Source organism: Nerophis ophidion, linkage group LG10 (genome assembly GCF_033978795.1).
Source record: "Nerophis ophidion isolate RoL-2023_Sa linkage group LG10, RoL_Noph_v1.0, whole genome shotgun sequence".
Lineage (NCBI taxonomy): Eukaryota > Metazoa > Chordata > Actinopteri > Syngnathiformes > Syngnathidae > Nerophis > Nerophis ophidion.
The window spans coordinates 51,695,470-51,714,286 of NC_084620.1; the positions used below are offsets into that span (position 1 = coordinate 51,695,470).

The 18,817-nt window shown below is 41.6% G+C and overlaps 1 protein-coding gene across 1 annotated transcript in view; it reads left to right on the forward strand.

Moving 5' to 3' along the window:
- Window positions 1–3,284: 3,284 nt before the first annotated feature.
- slc5a8 (solute carrier family 5 member 8) overlaps window positions 3,285–18,817 on the forward strand; it is a 31,083-nt gene continuing 15,550 nt past the window's right edge. The window contains exons 1-7 of the mRNA XM_061914060.1: window positions 3,285–3,798; window positions 3,864–3,983; window positions 4,050–4,115; window positions 9,248–9,299; window positions 9,375–9,442; window positions 9,563–9,601; window positions 16,013–16,128. Coding sequence (XP_061770044.1) covers window positions 3,571–3,798; window positions 3,864–3,983; window positions 4,050–4,115; window positions 9,248–9,299; window positions 9,375–9,442; window positions 9,563–9,601; window positions 16,013–16,128 — 689 coding nt within the window. The 5' untranslated portion in view covers window positions 3,285–3,570. The remainder of the gene's footprint in view (window positions 3,799–3,863; window positions 3,984–4,049; window positions 4,116–9,247; window positions 9,300–9,374; window positions 9,443–9,562; window positions 9,602–16,012; window positions 16,129–18,817) is intronic.

Here is an 18,817-nt window from a genome sequence, read left to right on the forward strand (position 1 = left end):
CATTCCGAAAAACCTTGATTCTAGCCTGATTTAGCCATTCCTTTACCACTTTTGACGTGTGTTTGGGGGTCATTGTCCTGTTAGAACACCCAACTGCGCCCAAGACCCAACCTCCAGCCTGATGATTTTAGCTTGTCCTGGACAATTTGGAGCTAATCCTCCTTTTTTATTGTCTCATTTAAAGCAGCAGTTCCATTGGCCGCAAAACAGGCCCAGAACATAAAACTACTACCACCACCATGCTTGACAGTAGGTTTGGTGTTCCTGGATTTAAAGGCCTCACCTTTTCTCCTCCAAACATATTGCTGGGTATTGTGGCCAAACAGCTCCATTTTTGTTTCATCTGACCACAGAACTTTCCTCCAGAAGGTCTTATCTTTGTCCATGTGATGTCAGATGAAACAAAATTTTAGCTGTTTGTCCACAATAACCAGCAATATGTTTGGAGGAGAAAAGGTGATGCTTTCAATCCCAGGAACACCACACCTACTGTCAAGCATGGTGGTGGTAGTATTATGCTCTGGGCCTGTTTTGCTGCCAATGGAACTGCTGCTTTAAATGGGACAATGAAAAAGGAGGATGACCTCCAAATTCTTCAGAAAAAGCTTAAATCATCAGCCCGGAGGTTGGGTCTTGAGCACATTTGGGTCTTCTAACCGCATTCCAATTCCTTTACCACGTCAAAAGTGGTAAAGGAATGGCTCAATCAGGCTAGAATGAAGGTTTTAGAATGGCTTTCCCAAAGTCCTGACTTAAAGGTGTGGACAATGCTGAAGAAACAAGTCCATGTCAGAAAAGCAACACATTTAGCTGAACTGCAGCAATTTTGTCCAAAAATTCAAGCTTGCCAGAAGTGCCTTATTGCAGTGAAACTTGCCAAGGGACATGTGAGCAAATATTAACATTGCTGTATGTATACTTTTGACCCTCACATTTTCAGCAGAGCCATGATACATTTATAAAAGAAGCAAACTTCATGATTTTTTTTTTGTGAGCAACAAGTATGTGCTCCAATCACTACATCACAAAAAAATAAGAGTTGTAGAAATGCTTGGAAACTCCAGACAGCCATGACATTATTATCTTTACAACTTTTGACCAGGACTGTATTTGGAATAACTATAAATACTGTCCATCCATTTTCTTCCGCTTATTCCCTTTTGTGGCCTATCTCAGCTACAATCGGGCGGAAGGCGGCGCACACCCTGGACAAGTCGCCACCTCATCGCAGGGCCAACATTGTGTGTAATATTTCACAAAAACTGTGAAGCAGAGTTTATGTCTAATATTATGCAAATCTGCACAGTGGTTTTATTTACTGTGTGTAGACTTTTATTAACTGCGTGAATAAAGTAAAATTTAGTGTGTAAGCAATTGGAAAAAAAACTGTAAGAATAATAATAATTTTTTTCCCATGAGAAACATGCTTAGCATTGGCAGATTTCTAAAGATTAGAGATTTTTCAATTACAATAAGAAGGTTATAAATACCGTATTTCCTTGAATTGCCGCAGGGCATATAGTATGCGGCTGCCTTGAATTACCGCCGGGTCAAACTCGTGACGTCACGAGTGACACTTCCCCTCTCATCATTTGTCAAAATGGAGGAGGCTGATTTCAATACCGGTCATTTGAAATCGCATAAAGGGAAGAAGATTAAGAGCTATTCTGTAGGATTTAAAGTCCAAGCTTACATCACACTCAAATTTTTACTGCATGCCTTTGGTAAGTGCCGGAGTGAGAAGAGGTTTTAAAATAACTAGCGCATGCTTACTTTTACCGCATGCCTTTGGTAAGCGCGGGAGTGAGAAGAGTTTTCAAATTAATTAGCGCCCTGGCGGCAATTCGAGGAAATACGGTATATATTTGATGGAGAATGGGACTTACGAAGCCTTTTAGCTCGCTATATAAGTGAATTAGTGAAGTGAATTACATCTATATAGCACTTTTCTCTAGTGACTCAAAGCGCTTCACATAGTGAAACCCAATATGTAAGTTACATCTAAACCAGTGTGGGTGGCACTGGGAGCAGGTGGGTAAAGTGTCTTGCCCAAGGACAAACGGCAGTGACTAGGTTGGCAGAAGCGGGAATTGAACCTGCAACCCTAAAGTTGCTGGCACGGCCACTCTACCAACTGAGCTAAACACACAGTCATCATTTTCAAAATGGAGGAGGCTGATTTCAATACCGGTCATTTGAAATCGCATAAAGGGAAGAAGATTAAGAGCTATTCTGTAGGATTTAAAGTCCAAGCTTACATCACACTCAAATTTTTACTGCATGCCTTTGGTAAGTGCCGGAGTGAGAAGAGGTTTTAAAATAACTAGCGCATGCTTACTTTTACCGCATGCCTTTGGTAAGCGCGGGAGTGAGAAGAGTTTTCAAATTAATTAGCGCCCTGGCGGCAATTCGAGGAAATACGGTATATATTTGATGGAGAATGGGACTTACGAAGCCTTTTAGCTCGCTATATAAGTGAATTAGTGAAGTGAATTACATCTATATAGCGCTTTTCTCTAGTGACTCAAAGCGCTTCACATAGTGAAACCCAATATGTAAGTTACATCTAAACCAGTGTGGGTGGCACTGGGAGCAGGTGGGTAAAGTGTCTTGCCCAAGGACAAACGGCAGTGACTAGGTTGGCAGAAGCGGGAATTGAACCTGCAACCCTAAAGTTGCTGGCACGGCCACTCTACCAACTGAGCTAAACACACAGTCATCATTTTCAAAATGGAGGAGGCTGATTTCAATACCGGTCATTTGAAATCGCATAAAGGGAAGAAGATTAAGAGCTATTCAGTAGGATTTAAAGTCCAAGCTTACATCACACTCAAATTTTTACTGCATGCCTTTGGTAAGTGCCGGAGTGAGAAGAGGTTTTAAAATAACTAGCACATGCTTACTTTTACCGCATGCCTTTGGTAAGCGCGGGAGTGAGAAGAGTTTTTAAGTTAATTAGCGCCCTGGCGGCAATTCGAGGAAATACGGTATATATTTGATGGAGAATGGGACTTACGAAGCCTTTTAGCTCGCTATATAAGTGAATTAGTGAAGTGAATTACATCTATATAGCGCTTTTCTCTAGTGACTCAAAGCGCTTCACATAGTGAAACCCAATATGTAAGTTACATCTAAACCAGTGTGGGTGGCACTGGGAGCAGGTGGGTAAAGTGTCTTGCCCAAGGACACAACGGCAGTGACTAGGACGGCGGAAGCGGGACTCGAACCTGCAACCCTCAAGTTGCTGGTACGGCCACTCAACCAACCGAGCTATACCGCCCCAAGCCTGACTTGTTAAAACTGCTTGAGCACGGACCTCCGAAGAAGAGAAAGTTCAGTGTTTAAAGAACAAACAGGGCCGGTCGGAAAAAGACAAAGAACACTTTGTGCACATTTGATACGTACTTGGACCACAGTTTGGAGTGGACTCAGCAATTATCTTGTACCTGCCTGGAATGTCCACCTCCCCCTTCCCTCTTCACAGCACATAACAAGCTTCCATTCCTGATGTTGCCGAGCGTATAAACGCCGGACTCCACTTCCCCTCGTTTTTTTATAGTCGACCTGGACATGGCGCCCGTGGTCCTCGGCTCGTTTGCGGCGGCCGACTACGTGGTGTTGGCCTGCACGCTGGCTGTGTCCGCCGCCATCGGGGTGTACCGGGCCTGGGCGGACAGGGGCCAGAGGAGCTCGCAGGACTTCTTGACTGGCGGACGGAGGCTCACGGCTCTTCCCGTCTCCTTGTCGCTGACCGCCAGCTTCATGTCGGCCGTCACCGTGCTCTCCAACCCGGCAGAGGTGCGGGAAACCTCAAGATATTATATCTCCGTTATTATTATATCCCTTTTTTTTTTTTTTTGCAGGTGTACCGCTATGGAGGCAGTATCGCCTTCTATGGTCTGTCGTACCTGATGACTGTGATGCTGACGTCTGAGGTGTTCCTCCCGGTCTTCTACCGGCTGGCCATCACCAGCACCTATGAAGTAAGACTTTTAAAATGCTGCCATTATTCAACAGTTGCTTCACCACAACATTATGCATCCGTACAGTATTTGGAACTACGTTTCAACAGAGCCACCCGCCTGCTCGGGACTCTCCTCTTCATTGTGCAGACCGTAAGAAGCCATTTAATCAGAATAGGCCTAAATCAGTCAAGTTGTCACCCTGTGGAAATGCGAAATAGAAATAAATGTCATCTTATATTCAATTAGATAGACTGCAAAGACAATATAATTAACGTTCAAACTGAGAAACTTTGTTATTTTTTGCAAATATAAGCTCATTTGTAATTTGTTGCCAATAAAAGCTGGCACAGGTGGCAAAAAAGACTGAGAGTAGTTGAGGAATGCTCGTTAAAGGCTTAATTGGAACATCCCAAAGGTGAACGGGTTTATTGACTTCGTCGTTGCGATAGCGAAAATAAACAAAAGGGTGGGGAAATGCCGGGAAAGAAGGACAAAAACTGAAAAATTGGAAGTTTTGACTCGTAAGCGAAGGAGACGCACTGCGTTAGGACAGAAAAGGCGGGGCGTGTCCACGTAAACGCTGGAGTGAAAAAGCCGAGATATTTAACGTTGGAACTGGCAAACTTAGTTTTTTGGAAATATTAGTTTATTTGGAATTTGATGCCAAGAAAAACTGGCACAGGTGGCAAAAAAGACTGAGAAAAGTTGAGGAATGCTGGTCAAAGGCTTATTTGGAACATCTCACAGGTGAACGGGCTAATTGACTCCGTCACTGCGGTAGCGAAAATAAACAAAAGGGCGGAGAAACGCCGGGAAAGGAGGACAAAAACTGAAAAATTGGAAGTTTTGACTCGTAAGCGAAGGAGACGCACTGCGTTAGGACAGAAAAGGCGAGTGTGTCCATGTGAACGCCGGAGTGAAAAAGCTGAGATATTTAACGTTCAAACTGAGAAACTTTGTTATTTTTTGCAAATATTAAGTAATTTGGAATTAGATGACAAAAAAAGCTGGCACAGTTGGCAAAAAAGACTGAGAAAAGTTGAGGAATGCTCGTCAAAGGCTTATTTGGAACATCCCACAGCTGAACGGGCTAATTGACTCCATCGCTGCAGTAGCCAAAATAAACAAAAGGGTGGGGAAACGCCGGGAAAGAAGGACAAAAACTGGATTCCCCCGGCAAAAATTGGAAGTTTTGACTTGTAAGCGAAGAAGGCGCACTGCGTTAGGACAGAAAAGGCGGGGCGTGTCCACGTGAACGCCGGAGTGAAAAAGACGAGATATTTAACGTTGGAACTGGCAAACTTTATTTTTTGCAAATATTATCTCATTTGGAATTTGAGCCCAAAAAAAGCTAGCATGGGTGGCAAAAAAGACTGAAAAAAGTTGAGGAATGCTCGTCAAAGGCTTATTGGGAACATCCCACAGGTGAACGGGCTAATTGACTCCGTCGCTGCAGTAGCGAAAATAAACAAAAGGGCGGAGAAACGCCGGGAAAGAAGGACAAAAACTGGATTCCCCCGGCAAAAATTGGAAGTTTTGACTTGCAAGCGAAGAAAGCGCACTGCGTTAGGACAGAAAAGGAAGGGCGTGTCCATGTGAACGCCGGAGTGAAAAAGCTGAGATATTTAACGTTCAAACTGAGAAACTTTGTTATTTTTTGCAAATATTAAGTAATTTGGAATTAGATGACAAAAAAAGCTGGCACAGGTGGCAAAAAAGACTGAGAAAAGCTGAGGAATAGTCGTCAAAGGCTTATTTGGAACATCCCACAGGTGAACGGGCTAATTGACTCCGTCGCTGCACTAGCATAAATAAACAAAAGGGTGGGGAAACGCCGGGAAAGAAGGACAAAAACTGGATTCCCCCGGCAAAAATTGGAAGTTTTGACTTGTAAGCAAAGAAGGCGCACTGCGTTAGGACAGAAAAGGCGGGGCGTGTCCACGTGAACGCCGGAGTGAAAAAGCTGAGATATTTAACGTTCAAACTGAGAAACTTTGTTATTTTTTGCAAATATTAAGTAATTTGGAATTAGATGACAAAAAAAGCTGGCACAGGTGGCAAAAAAGACTGAGAAAAGTTGAGGAATAGTCGTCAAAGGCTTATTTGGAACATCCCACAGGTGAACGGGCTAATTGACTCCGTCGCTGCAGTAGCCAAAATAAACAAAAGGGTGGGGAAACGCCGGGAAAGAAGGACAAAAACTGGATTCCCCCGGCAAAAATTGGAAGTTTTGACTTGTAAGCGAAGAAGGCGCACTGCGTTAGGACAGAAAAGGCGGGGCGTGTCCACGTGAACGCCGGAGTGAAAAAGACGAGATATTTAACGTTGGAACTGGCAAACTTTATTTTTTGCAAATATTAGCTCATTTGGAATTTGAGCCCAAAAAAAGCTAGCACGGGTGGCAAAAAAGACTGAAAAAAGTTGAGGAATGCTCGTCAAAGGCTTATTGGGAACATCCCACAGGTGAACGGGCTAATTGACTCCGTCGCTGCGGTAGCGAAAATAAACAAAAGGGCGGAGAAACGCCGGGAAAGAAGGACAAAAACTGGATTCCCCCGGCAAAAATTGGAAGTTTTGACTTGTAAGCGAAGAAAGCGCACTGCGTTAGGACAGAAAAGGCGGGGCGTGTCCATGTGAACGCCGGAGTGAAAAAGCTGAGATATTTAACGTTCAAACTGAGAAACTTTGTTATTTTTTGCAAATATTAAGTAATTTGGAATTAGATGACAAAAAAAGCTGGCACAGGTGGCAAAAAAGACTGAGAAAAGTTGAGGAATGCTCGTCAAAGGCTTATTTGGAACATCCCACAGGTGAACGGGCTAATTGACTCCGTCGCTGCGGTAGCGAAAATAAACAAAAGGGCGGAAAAACGCCGAGAAAGGAGGAAAAACGCAGAGAAAGGAGGACAAAAACTGAAAAATTGGAAGTTTTGACTCGTAAGCGAAGGAGACGCACTGCGTTAGGACAGAAAAGGGGGTGCGTGTCCACGTGAACGCCGGAGTGAAAAAGCCGAGATATTTAACGTTGGAACTGGCAAACTTTATTTTTTGCAAATATTAGCTCATTTGGAATTGGAGGCCAAAAAAAAGCTGGCACAGGTGGCAAAACAGACTGAGAAAAGTTGAGGAATGCTCGTCAAAGGCTTATTTGGAACATCCCACAGGGGAACGGGCTAATCTACTCCGTCGCTGCGGTAGCGAAAATAAACAAAAGGGCGGGGAAACGACGGTAAAGAAGGACAAAAACTGTATTCCCCCGGCCAAAATTGGAAGTTTTGACTCGTAAGCAAAGGAAAAGGGGGGGCGTGTCCACGTGAACGCTGGAGTGAAAAAGCCGAGATATTTAACGTTGGAACTGGCAAACTTTATTTTTTGCAAATATTAGCTCATTTGGAATTAGATGCCAAAAAAAAGCTGGCACAGGTGGCAAAAAAGACTGAGAAAAGTTGAGGAATGCTCGTCAAAGGCTTATTTGGAACATCACACAGGTGAACGGGCTAATTGACTCCGTCGCTGCGGTAGCGAAAATAAACAAAAGGGTGGGGAAACGCCGGGAAAGAAGGACAAAAACTGGATTTCCCTGGCAAAAATTGGAAGTTTTGACTCGTAAGCGAACGAGACGCACTGCGTTAGGACAGAAAAGGCGGGGTGTAATGACAACATTGTTGTCCAACTATTCACAGCGCGTCACTTTTCCTAACTTTTGTAATGTTACAGCCTTATTCCTAAATGGAAAAAAATTAATTGTTGTCCTCAAAATTCTACACACAACACCCCGTAATGACAACATTGTTGTCCAACTATTTACAGCGGTTCACTTTTTTCCACATTTTGTTATTTTACAGCATTATTCCAAAATGGAAAAAAAAAAATTGTTGTCCTTAAAATTCTACACACAACACCCCGTAATGACAACATTGTTGTCCAACTATTTACAGCGCTTCACTTTTTTCCACCTTTTGTTATGTTACAGCCTTATTCCAAAATGGAACAAAATGAATTGTTGTCCTCAAAATTCTACACACAAAACCCCGTAACGACAACATTGTTGTCCAACTATTCACAGCGCTTCACTTTTTCCACCTTTTGTTATGTTACAGCCTTAATTCCAAAATGGAACAAAATGAATTGTTGTCCTCAAAATTCTACACACAATACCCCGTAATGACTAAATTGTTGACCAACTATTCACAGCACTTCACTTGATTCCTCCTTTTGTTATGTTACAGCCTTATTCCAAAATGGAACGAAATAAATTGTTGTCCTCAAAATTCTACACATAATACCCCGTAATAACAACATTGTTGTTCAACTATTTGCAGCGCTTCACTTTTTCCACCTTTTGTTATGTTACAGCCTTATTCCAAAATGGAACAAAATGAATTGTTGTTCTCAAAATTATACGCACAATACCCCGTAATGAGAACATTGCTGTCCAAGTATTAACAGCGCTACACTTTTTCTACCTTTTGTTATGTTACAGCCTTATTCCAAAATGGAACAAAATGAATTGTTGTCCTCAAAATTCTACACACAATACCCCATAATGTCAACATTGTTGTCCAACTATTCACACCGCATCACTTTTTCCATCTTTTATTATGTTACAGCCTTATTCCAAAATGGAACAAAATGAATTGTTGTCCTCAAAATTCTACACACAATTCCCCATAACGACAACGTCGTTGTCCAACTATTCACACCGCTTCCCTTTTTCCACATTATGTTGCAGATTCCAAAATGGGGGGAAAAAAAACATGAGGCAGGTGAAACTAGTGAGTCGTCACGGTAACTCAACAAGGGAGCGTAAAACAGGAACTAAAAGAGTCCAAAAACTAACAGACAACATGATCCAGACCCCAGATCATGACAAAAAGAGTGCGGGTACTATACCGGCCTTGAAAATGTGTGAAGGCCAAAATATGAGGCGGGAGACTGTTGAACAACTAAAGCTTTACATCAAGCAAGGATGGGAAAGAATTTCACTTCAAAAATGTGTCTCCTCAGTTCCCAAACCTTTATTGAGTGTTGTTAAAAGGAAAGGCCATGTAACACACTGGTAAAAATACCTTTTTTGCAATGTATAAATTCTAAGTTCATGAACATTTGCAAAGTTTCTCAGTGTGAACATGAACTATCTTGTCTTTGCAGTCTATTCAATGGAATACAAGTTGAAAAGGATTTGTTGTAGTCTCTTTTTATTTAGCATTTACACAACCTGACTACGTTACTGCTTGTGTACTTGAACATGAAGTGACTCACGTCTCCTGCTGCTCGCTGCAGGTTCTCTACACAGGAATAGTCATCTACACCCCAGCTCTGGCTCTAAACCAAGGTATGCCGCCCTCGCTCCCACGCCGAGGTTCTCCAAGGTTCTTTAAGTTCCTTTGGTCTTTACCTCCCCTCACAGTGACCGGCATGGACCTTTGGAGCGCCCTCATTTCCACCGGTGTGGTCTGCACCTTTTACTGCACAGTGGTAGGCCAAGGGTGGGCTCCTTCTAATGCAGGCAGACAAAATGATGCTCTTGTGTGTGTGTGTGTGTGTGTGTGTGTGTGTGTGTGTGTGTGTGTGTGTGTGTGTGTGTTTGTGCGACAGGGCGGGCTGAAAGCAGTGGTGTGGACAGATGTGTTCCAGGTGTGTGATTATTGCAACGGCAGAATAATATGTACTCACCGCACTTCACTTTTCCTCCAAAATTGTATAAATGCCTTTTTTCCCTCAAAATTCTCCACACAATACCTTATAATTTAATCAAAACCATGTGCAAAAAAAAAAAAAAAGTCACATGTTCGGTCGCGGGCAGCACGGTGGTAGAGGGGTTAGTGCGTCTGCCTCACAATACGAAGGTCCGGAGTAGTCCTGGGTTTAATCCCGGCCTCGGGATCTTTCTGTGTGGAGTTTGCATGTTCTCCCCGTGACTGCGTGGGTTTCCTTCGGGTATTCCGGCTTCCTCCCAACTCCAAAGACATGCACCTGGGGATAGGCCCCTCCCACCTGCAAAGGCATGCACTTGTGGATAGGCCCCTCCCACCACCAAAGACAGGCACCTAGTGATAGGCCCCTCCCACCTCCAAAGACATGCACCTGGGGATAGGCCCCTCCCACCTCCAAAGACATGCACCTGGGGATAGGCCCCTCCCACCTCCAAAGATATGCACCTGGGGATAGGCCACTCTTACCACCAAAGACATGCCCCTGCGAATAGGCCCCTCCCACCTCCAAAGACAAGCACCTGGGACTAGGCCCCTCCCACCTCCAAAGACATGCACCTGGGACTAGGACCCTCCCACCTCCAAAGACATGCTTCTGGGGATAGGCCCCTCCCAACTCCAAAGACATGCACCTGGGGATAGGCCCCTCCCACCTCCAAAGATATGCACCTGGGGATAGGCCACTCTTACCTCCAAAGACATGCCCCTGCGAATAGGCCCCTCCCACCTCCAAAGACAAGCACCTGGGACTAGGCCCCTCCCACCTCCAAAGACATGCTTCTGGGGATAGGCCCCTCCCACCTCCAAAGACATGCACCTGTGGATAGGCCCCTCCCACCTCCAAAGACATGCTTCTGGGGATAGGCCCCTCCCAACTCCAAAGACATGCACCTGGGATAAGGCCCTCCCACCTCCAAAGATATGCACCTGGGGATAGGCCACTCCCACCTCCAAAGACATGCGCCTGGGAATAGGCCCCTCCCACTTACAAAGATATGCACCTGGGTATAGGCCACTCCCACCTCCAAAGACATGCACCTGGGACTAGGCCCCTCCCACCTCCAAAGACATGCTTCTGGGGATAGGCCCCTCCCAACTCCAAAGACATGCACCTGGGGATAGGCCCCTCCCACCTCCAAAGATATGCACCTGGGGATAGGCCACTCTTACCTCCAAAGACATGCCCCTGCGAATAGGCCCCTCCCACCTCCAAAGACAAGCACCTGGGACTAGGCCCCTCCCACCTCCAAAGACATGCTTCTGGGGATAGGCCCCTCCCACCTCCAAAGACATGCACCTGTGGATAGGCCCCTCCCACCTCCAAAGACATGCTTCTGGGGATAGGCCCCTCCCAACTCCAAAGACATGCGCCTGGGATAAGGCCCTCCCACCTCCAAAGATATGCACCTGGGGATAGGCCACTCCCACGTCCAAAGACATGCGCCTGGGAATAGGCCCCTCCCACTTACAAAGATATGCACCTGGGTATAGGCCACTCCCACCTCCAAAGACATGCGGCTGGGAATAGGCCCCTCCCACTTACAAAGACATGCACCTGGGGATAGGTTGATTGGCGACACTAAATGGTCCGTAGTGTGTGAATGTTGTCTATCTGAGTTGGCCCTGCGATGAGGTGGTGACTTGTCCAGGGTGTACCCCGCCTTCTGCACGATTGTAGCTGAGATAGGCATCAGCGTCCCAGGCGACCCCAAAGGGAATAAGCGGTAGAAAATGGATGGATGGATGGATGTTCGGTCGCGATAGGAGGCGTTGGTTTTCATCCAGGGTGTCTCTGCACATTACTGCATTCATCTTTCCCTCTATCCAGACTAGTTTCCCAGTCGCCAGCACTGTTGGCCTGAAGATGAGGGGTGGTTTTGTGTCCTCCAAACATTCACGCCGAATACTTCCATCTTGGTCTCATCAGACCGGAGACTCAGTACCTTTCTGTACCCGTCCCCAGGTTTGTGCCTCAAGAGCATTCTGTCTCGTACGCCTACAAACAATTCCTTCAACTTCATTCTTGGTTTTATGCACTGTCAAGTGTGGAACTTTCTATATAGACCGTGTGCTTTTCTAAATCATGTCCAACCAGCTAAATTTACCACAGGTGGACTCCCATTAAGCTGTAGGAACATTTCCAAGGTGATCAGTTGACACTGCACCCGAGCTCACTTTTGACCATCACGGCAAAGGCTGTGAATGCTGATGTACATGGGATTTGCAAAAATGTCAAAAATACGTTTTTCGCATTATCATTATGGGGTATTGTGTGTAGAATTTTGAGGACAAACTAATTATTTTGTTCTATTTTGTAATCTGTAACATAACAAAGGGTGGAAAAAGTGAAGCGGTGTGAATAGTTGGACAACAATGCTGTCATTATCGGGAATTGTGTGTAGAAGTTTGAGGACAACAGTTTTTTGTTTTTTTTCCCCCTTCCATTTTGGAATCTGTAACATAAAAGATTAAAAAAGTGAAGCGGTGTGAGTAGATGGACAACAATGTTGTCATTATGGGGTGTTGTGTGTAGAATTTTGAGGACAAACAAATTATTTTGTTCTATTTTGAAATCTGTAACACAACAAAGGGTGGAAAAAGTGAAGCGGTGTGAATAGTTGGACAACAATGCTGTCATTATCGGGAATTGTGTGTAGAAGTTTGAGGACAAATTTTTTTTTGTTTTTTTTCCCCCTTCCATTTTGGAATCTGTAACATAACAAAAGATTAAAAAAGTGAAGTGGTGTGAGTAGTAGGACAACAATGTTGTCGTTATTGGGTCTTGTGTGTAGAATTTTGAGGACAACAATTATTTTTGTTCCATTTTGGAATAAGGCTGTAACATTACAAAAGGTGGAAAAAATGAAGCGCTGTGAATTGGACAACAATGTTGTCATTATGGGGTATTGTTTGTAGAATTTTGAGGACAAACATTTATTTTGTGTCATTTTGGAATAAGGCTGTAACTTTGCAAAAGGTGAAAAAAATGAAGTGCTGTGAATTGGACAACAATGTTGTCATTATGGGGTATTGTGTGTAGAATTTTGAGGACAACAATTATTTTTGCTCCATTTTTGAATAATGCTTAAACATAACAAAGGGTAGAAAAAGTGTAGCGGTATGAATGGTTGGACAACAATGTTGTCATTGTGGGGTATTGTGTGAAGAATTTTGAGGACAACAATTATTTTTGTTCCATTTTGGAATAAGGCTGTACCATAACAAAGGATAGAGAAAGTGTAGCGGTGTGAATAGATGGACAACAATGTTGTCATTATGGGGTATTGTGTGTAGAATTTTGAGGGCGAAAATGAATTTTGTTCCATTTTGGAATAAGGCAGTAACATAACAAAAGGTGGAAAAAATTAAGCGCTGTGAATTGGATAACAATGTTGTCATTATGAGGTATTGTGTGTAGAATTTTAAGGACAACAATTATTTTTGTTCCATTTTGGAATAAGGCTGTAACGTAACAAAAGATAGAAAAAGTGTAGCAGTGTGAATAGTTGGACAACAATGTTGTCAATATGGGGTATTGTGTGTAGAATTTTGAGGGCAAAAATAAATGTTGTTCCATTTTGGAATAAGGCTGTAACTTTACAAAAGTTGGAAAAAATTTAGCGCTGTGAATTGGACAACAATGCTGTCATTATGGGGTATTGTTTGTAGAATTTTGAGGACAACAAGTCATTTTTTTCCATTTTGTAATAAGGCTGTAACATAAAAAAATGTAGAAAAAGTGTAGTGGTGTGAATAGTTGGACAACAATGTTGTCATTATGGGGTATTGTGTGTAGAATTTTGAGGAAAACAAATACTTTGTTCCATTTTGGAATAATGATGCTGTAACATAACAAAATGTGGAAAAAATGAAGCACTGTGAATAGTTGGACAACAATGTTGTCATTATGCGGTATTGTGTGTAGAATTTTGAGGACAAAAATGTATTTTGTTCCATTTTGGAATTAAGGCTGTAACATAACAAAAGGTGGAAAAAGTGAAGTGGTGATAATAGTTGGACAACAATGTTGTCGTTATGCGGTATTGTGTGTAGAATTTTGAGGACAACAATTATTTTTGTTCCATTTTGGAATAAGGCTGTAACATAACAAGAGATAGAGAAAGTGTAGCGGTGTGAATAGATGGACAACAATGTTGTCATTATGCGGTATTGTGTGTAGAATTTTGAGGACAACAATTAATTTTGTTCCATTTTGGAATAAGGCTGTAACATAACAAAAGGTGGAAAAAGTGAAGCGCTGTGAATAGTTGGACAACAATGTTGTCATTATGGGGTATTGTGTGTAGAATTTTGAGGGCAACAATTATTTTTTTGTTCCATTTTGGAATTAAGGCTGTAACATAACAAAAGATAGAGAAAGTGTAGCGGTGTGAATAGTTTGACAACAATGTTGTCATTATGGGGTATTGTGTGTAGAATTTTGAGGGCGAAAATAAATTTTGTTCCATTTTGGAATAAGGCTGTAATATAACAAAAGGTGGAAAAAATTAAGCGCTGTGAATTGGATAACAATGTTGTCATTATGAGGTATTGTGTGTAGAAACTTGAGGACAACAATTATTTTTGTTCCATTTTGGAATAAGGCTGTAACGTAAGAAAAGATAGAAAAAGTGTAGCTGTGTGAATAGTTGGACAACAATGTTGTCATTATGGGGTATTGTGTGTAGAATTTTGAGGGCAACAATTATTTTTTGTTCCATTTTGGAATAAGGCTGTAACATAACAAAAGATAGAGAAAGTGTAGCGGTGTGAATAGTTGGACAACAATGTAGTCATTATGCGGTATTGTGTGGAGAATTTTGAGGACAACAATTAATTCTGTTCCATTTCGGAATAAGGCTGTAACATAACAAAAGGTGGAAAAAATTAAGCGCTGTGAATTGGATAACAATGTTGTCATTATGAGGTATTGTGTGTAGAATTTTGAGGACAACAATTATTTTTGTTCCATTCTGGAATAAGGCTGTAACATAACAAAAGGTGGAAAAAATTAAGCGCTGTGAATTGGATAACAATATTGTCATTATGAGGTATTGTGTGTAGAACTTTGAGGACAACAATTATTTTTGTTCCATTTTGGAATAAGGCTGTAACCTAACAAACGATAGAAAAAGTGTAGCGGTGTGAATAGTTGGACATCAATGTTGTCAATATGGGGTATTGTGTGTAGAATTTTGAGGGCGAAAATAAAATGTTTTCCATTTTGGAATAAGGCTGTAACTTTACAAAAGGTGGAAAAAATGAAGTGCTGTGAATTGGACAACAATGTTGTCATTATGGGGTATTGTGTGTAGAATTTTGAGGACAACAATTATTTTTGCTCCATTTTTGAATAATGCTTAAACATAACAAAAGGTCGAAAAAGTGTAGCGGTGTGAATGGTTGAACAACAATGTTGTCATTATGCGGTATTGTGTGTAGAATTTTGAGGACAACAATTAATTTTGTTCCATTTTGGAATAAGGCAGTAACATAACAAAAGGTGGAAAAAATTAAGCGCTGTGAATTGGATAACAATGTTGTCATTATGAGGTATTGTGTGTAGAATTTTGAGGACAACAATTAATTTTGTTCCATTTTGGAATAAGGCTGTAACATAACAAAAGGTGGAAAAAGTGAAGTGGTGATAATAGTTGGACAACAATGTTGTCATTATGGGGTATTGTGTTTTGAATTTTGAGGACAACAATTATTTTTTGTTCCATTTTGGAATAAGGCTGTAACTTTACAAAAGGTGGAAAAAATTTAGCGCTGTGAATTGGACAACAATGCTGTCATTATGGGGTATTGTTTGTAGAATTTTGAGGACAAGTCATTTTGTTCCATTTTGTAATAAGGCTGTAACATAACAAAAGGTAGAAAAAGTGTAGTGGTGTGAATAGTTGGACAAGAATGTTGTCATTATGGGGTATTGTGTGTAGAATTTTGAGGAAAGCAATAAATGTTGTTCCATTTTGGAATAAGGCTGTAACGTAACAAAAGATAGAAAAAGTGTAGCGGCGTGAATAGTTGGACAACAATGTTGTCATTATGCGGTATTGTGTGTAGAATTTTGAGGACAACAATTAATTTTGTTCCATTTTGGAATAAGGCTGTAACATAACAAAAAGTGGAAGAAGTGAAGTGGTGTGAATAGTTGGACAACAATGTTGTCTTTACGGTGTATTGTGTGTTGAATTTTGAGGACAACCATTCATTTTGTCCCACTTTTGAATACGGCTGTAACATAACAAAATGTGGAAAAAGTGAAGCGCTGTGAATACATTGCACTTAGATGCACTTATTTGCAAAACTAATAAAGTCTCCCCTCCAGCTTGGAGTGATGCTTGCAGGCTTCCTGTCCGTCATCATCAGGTCTGTCATCCTTAAAGGTGGAGTGGGCTCCATCCTTGAAGATTCCCAACAGGGAGGGAGGCTCAACCTTTGGGAGTGAGTATAATGAAACAGGATGGCAAATATCTCTCATGCAAAACAAGAGAGAGGTTTGGGGCTTTTCATAGCAGACAACATCAGCTGCATCCACGACATGTTCAGTCATCCCTCTCATCACTGCTTTTCTACTTAGCGTTCCGAAAGGAGGAAAGTTTAGGATATATTTGTAAAAAAGGAAGAAAATCGATTAAAAATATTATATTTTGGAGTTTTGTTGTATTATTTTAACAAAGTATTTTTCAAAATAAAACTGAGCGACTGCATCATTTTTGATCAACCTCATGAAACAGTGAGTGTTGCCGCTTTCGGCCACTAGATGGCGACAGACAACATGACATCCGGAGAGGAGGGTTAAGTACATACTTGTCTTAAAAGTATACTCTTTTATATTTATTTTGTCATTGAGAAAAAACATAAAATGAAAAACATACATCTGTAATTTCTTGTATATTTTTATCAAATTATTTTAATACACAATTTTTAAATAAATAAAAAAAAACAAACATTGTAATGCTTAATTGTGCCATGAAACCACATTAGCTATCATTTCCTGTGCGGTGCTCTTATTTCGGTTGTACTTCCAGTTTTTTGCTGCACCTTCACTTTGTTGAGTTTCCTGCCAGTGCACCTGTTTTGTATTTCTAATCACGTCCATTTAGGTTGACATGTTGCTCCTTGCTAGTGCTGGACTATTTATTGTGCACGAGTTACTCCACTAGCCCTTTGTTCACGCTGAGTTTTGCTCTCTCAAGTTTTAAATTATTTGGCCTGCTCGCTGCCTTCCGTCTCTGTATCCTGGGGTCACGCCATCAGCCGCCGACATGCACTACCGTGACAGATATACATGTATGTATATATATATATATACATATATATATATGTGTATACATATATATGTGTGTGTGTATATATATATATATATATATATATATATATATATATATATATATATATATATATATATATATATATATATACACATATATATATATATATATATATATATATATATATATATATATATATATAGGGACGGCGTGGCGCGGTGGGAGAGTGGCCGTGCGCAACCCGAGGGTCCCTGGTTCTAATCCCACCTAGCACCAACCTCGTCACGTCCTTTGTGTCCTGAGCAAGACACTTCACCCTTGCTCCTGAGGGGTGCTGGTTGGCGCCTTGCATGGCAGCTCCCTCCATCAGTGTGTGAATGTGTGTGTGAATGGGTAGATGAAGGTAGAAAAGCGCTATACAAGTACAACCCATTTATTATTTATTTATATATATATATATATATATATACACACACTTGGGGCAAAAAAGTATTTAGTCAGCCACCGATTGTGCAAGTTCTCCCACTTAAAATGATGACGGAGGTCTGTCATTTTCATCATAGGTACACTTCAACTGTGAGAGACAGAATGTGAAAAAAAAATCCATGAATTCACATTGTAGGAATTTTAAAGAATTTATTTGCAAATTATGGTGGAAAATAAGTATTTGGTCAACCATGCAAAGCTCTCACTGATGGAAGGAGGATTTGACGCAAAATCTCACGATACATGGCCCCATTCATTCTTTCCTTAACACAGATCAATCGCCCTGTCCCCTTAGCAGAAAAACACCCCCACAGCATGATGTTTCCACCCCCATGCTTCACAGTAGGTATGGTGTTCTTGGGATGCAACTCAGTATTCTTCTTCCTCCAAACACGACAAGTTGAGTTTATACCAAAAAGTTATATTTTGATTTCATCTGACCACATGACATTCTCCCATGTGCTCTCTGGCAAACTTCAGACGGGCCTGGACACGCAATGGCGTAAACAGGGGGACACGTCTGGCACTGCAGGATTTGATTCCCTGTCAGCGTAGTGTGTTACTGATGGTAACCTTTGGTACTTTGGTCCCAGCTCTCTGCAGGTCATTCACCGGGTCCCCCCGTGTGGTTCTGGGATTTTTGCTCACCGTTCTCATGATCATTTTGACCCCACGGGATGAGATCTTGCGTGGAGCCCCAGATCGAGGGAGATTATCAGTGGTCTTGTATGTCTTCCATTTTCTGATAATTTCTCCCACAGTTGATTTTTTTCACACCAAGCTGCTTGCCTATTGTAAATTCACTCTTCCCAGTCTGGTGCAGGTCTACAATTATTTTCCTGGTGTCCTTCGATAGCTCTTTGGTCTTGGCCATAGTAGAGTTTGGAGTCTGACTGTTTGAGGCTGCGGACTGGTGTCTTTTATACAGTTAACGAGTTCAAACAAGTGCCATTAATACAGGTAACGGGTGGAGGACAGAAGAGCTTCTTAAAGAGGAAGTTACAGGTCTGTGAGAGCCAGAGATCTACCTTGTTTGAAGTGACCAAATAGTTATTTTCCACCATAATTTACAAATAAATTCTTTAAAATTCCTATAATGTGAATTCCTGGATTTTTTTTTTCATATTCTGTCTCTCACAGTTGAAGTGTACCTATGATGAAAATTACAGACCTCTGTCATCCTTTTATGTGGGAGAACTTGCACAATCGCTGGCTGACTAAATACTTTTTTGCCCCACTGTATAAATGCGAGTGTGTGTGTACATATTATATTAATATGATGGATATATCAATAATATAATTGGATATTAAAAGTATGTAAAAGTTGGACTCTAACCTTGTTCACCTCTATGACGATCTTCTTAAAATTTTGT